The sequence below is a fragment of the Sinocyclocheilus rhinocerous genome, unplaced genomic scaffold (genome assembly GCF_001515625.1).
Source record: "Sinocyclocheilus rhinocerous isolate Xijiao unplaced genomic scaffold, SAMN03320098_v1.1 scaffold555, whole genome shotgun sequence".
Classification (NCBI taxonomy): Eukaryota; Metazoa; Chordata; class Actinopteri; order Cypriniformes; family Cyprinidae; genus Sinocyclocheilus; species Sinocyclocheilus rhinocerous.
The window spans coordinates 828,874-830,677 of record NW_015629527.1 but is presented as its reverse complement, the minus strand read 5'-3'; the positions used below and the strand labels follow the sequence as shown (position 1 = coordinate 830,677).

The window sequence follows — 1,804 nt, the reverse complement described above, 5'->3', positions numbered from 1 at the left end:
TATATATATATATATATACACACACACATTATTTACAGATTTTATTTATTATTTTATTTTTGCATTTTATTTTTATTATTTTTGCATTTTATTTTCTACCAATGTATTTTGTACATTAACATTTTGCAGTCTTGAACAAAAAAAACAAAAAAAGATTTGACTGGCTTATGAAAAATAGGCTGTTATAATATTTAATATTAACATTTCATAATCAGATGCACTTGAAGCAAAAACAAATTGGGGAAAAAAACAGGGCAGGTCTTTATTTTAGCCTTAAGGGACTTAAATGGCTTGTAGTATATTGTTGAATAAATAAACTAAAAATTGTTAAATAAAAAAAATACACATTTTTAAATATAAAAGTACATATAAAAAATTATGAATAAATAATATTTGATTTGAATATATAGTAACTAATAACAAAATATATAACATTTTACCTCAAATTGTTATTTGATTGAATGGTTGTGATGCTATTTTATTTTAATGTATTGTCAATAACTGCACCGAATCATGACACGGGGGATTTTACATGTGCAGTGTTACAAGTAAACCGAGTCCATTTTGATTGAGAGTTATTATTGACACATTATTCATAACTGCGAAACATGGCAAAGAGAATATATATATATATATATATATACACACACACATTATTTACAGATTTTATTTATTATTTTATTTTTGCATTTTATTTTTATTATTTTTGCATTTTATTTTCTACCAATGTATTTTGTACATTAACATTTTGCAGTCTTGAACAAAAAAAACAAAAAAAGATTTGACTGGCTTATGAAAAATAGGCTGTTATAATATTTAATATTAACATTTCATAATCAGATGCACTTGAAGCAAAAAAAAATTGGGGAAAAAAACAGGGCAGGTCTTTATTTTAGCCTTAAGGGACTTAAATGGCTTGTAGTATATTGTTGAATAAATAAACTAAAAATTGTTAAATAAAAAAAATACACATTTTTAAATATAAAAGTACATATAAAAAATTATGAATAAATAATATTTGATTTGAATATATAGTAACTAATAACAAAATATATAACATTTTACCTCAAATTGTTATTTGATTGAATGGTTGTGATGCTATTTTATTTTAATGTATTGTCAATAACTGCACCGAATCATGACACGGGGGATTTTACATGTGCAGTGTTACAAGTAAACCGAGTCCATTTTGATTGAGAGTTATTATTGACACATTATTCATAACTGCGAAACATGGCAAAGAGAAACATGAAGGCAGATGCTGAATGATGTGAATCAAACCTTTGTTTTTCTCTGCTTCTTCTACGGCTCCAATGTAGCTGCTGGACGAGACCTGACTGGTGTCCACAGACGGGTCCAGAGCGTAACCTGATCATAATCCACAATCACACACACTGGATATCAATGACACATGCTCTATGGATGATTACAGACCAATTAGAAAAGCTACACTACCGGTCAAAAGTTTTAGAACAGCAAGAATTTTAATGTTTTTAAAGAAGCCTCTTCTGCTCACCAAGCTGGCATTATTTGATCCAAAATACAGCAAAATCAGTAATATTGTGAAATATTTTTACTATTTCAAATAACTGCTTTCTATTTAAATTGATGTTAAAATGTAATTTATTTCTGTGATGCGCAGCTGTATTTTCAGCATCATTACTCCAGTCTTCAGTGTCACATGATCTTCAGAAATCATTCTAATATGCTGATTTGCTGCTCAAGAAATATTATTATTATAACCAATATTTTAAAAAGTGGAGTACATTTTTTTTCAGGATTCTTTGATGAATAAAAAGTTAAA

General features: G+C 27.0%; 1 protein-coding gene across 1 annotated transcript in view; it reads right to left on the bottom strand.

Moving 5' to 3' along the window:
• The window catches only part of LOC107739189 (pre-mRNA-processing factor 17-like), a 7,138-nt gene that overhangs the window by 2,835 nt on the left and 2,499 nt on the right, over positions 1 to 1,804 (bottom strand). The window contains exon 4 of the mRNA XM_016551215.1: positions 1,226 to 1,368. Coding sequence (XP_016406701.1) covers positions 1,226 to 1,368 — 143 coding nt within the window. The remainder of the gene's footprint in view (positions 1 to 1,225; positions 1,369 to 1,804) is intronic.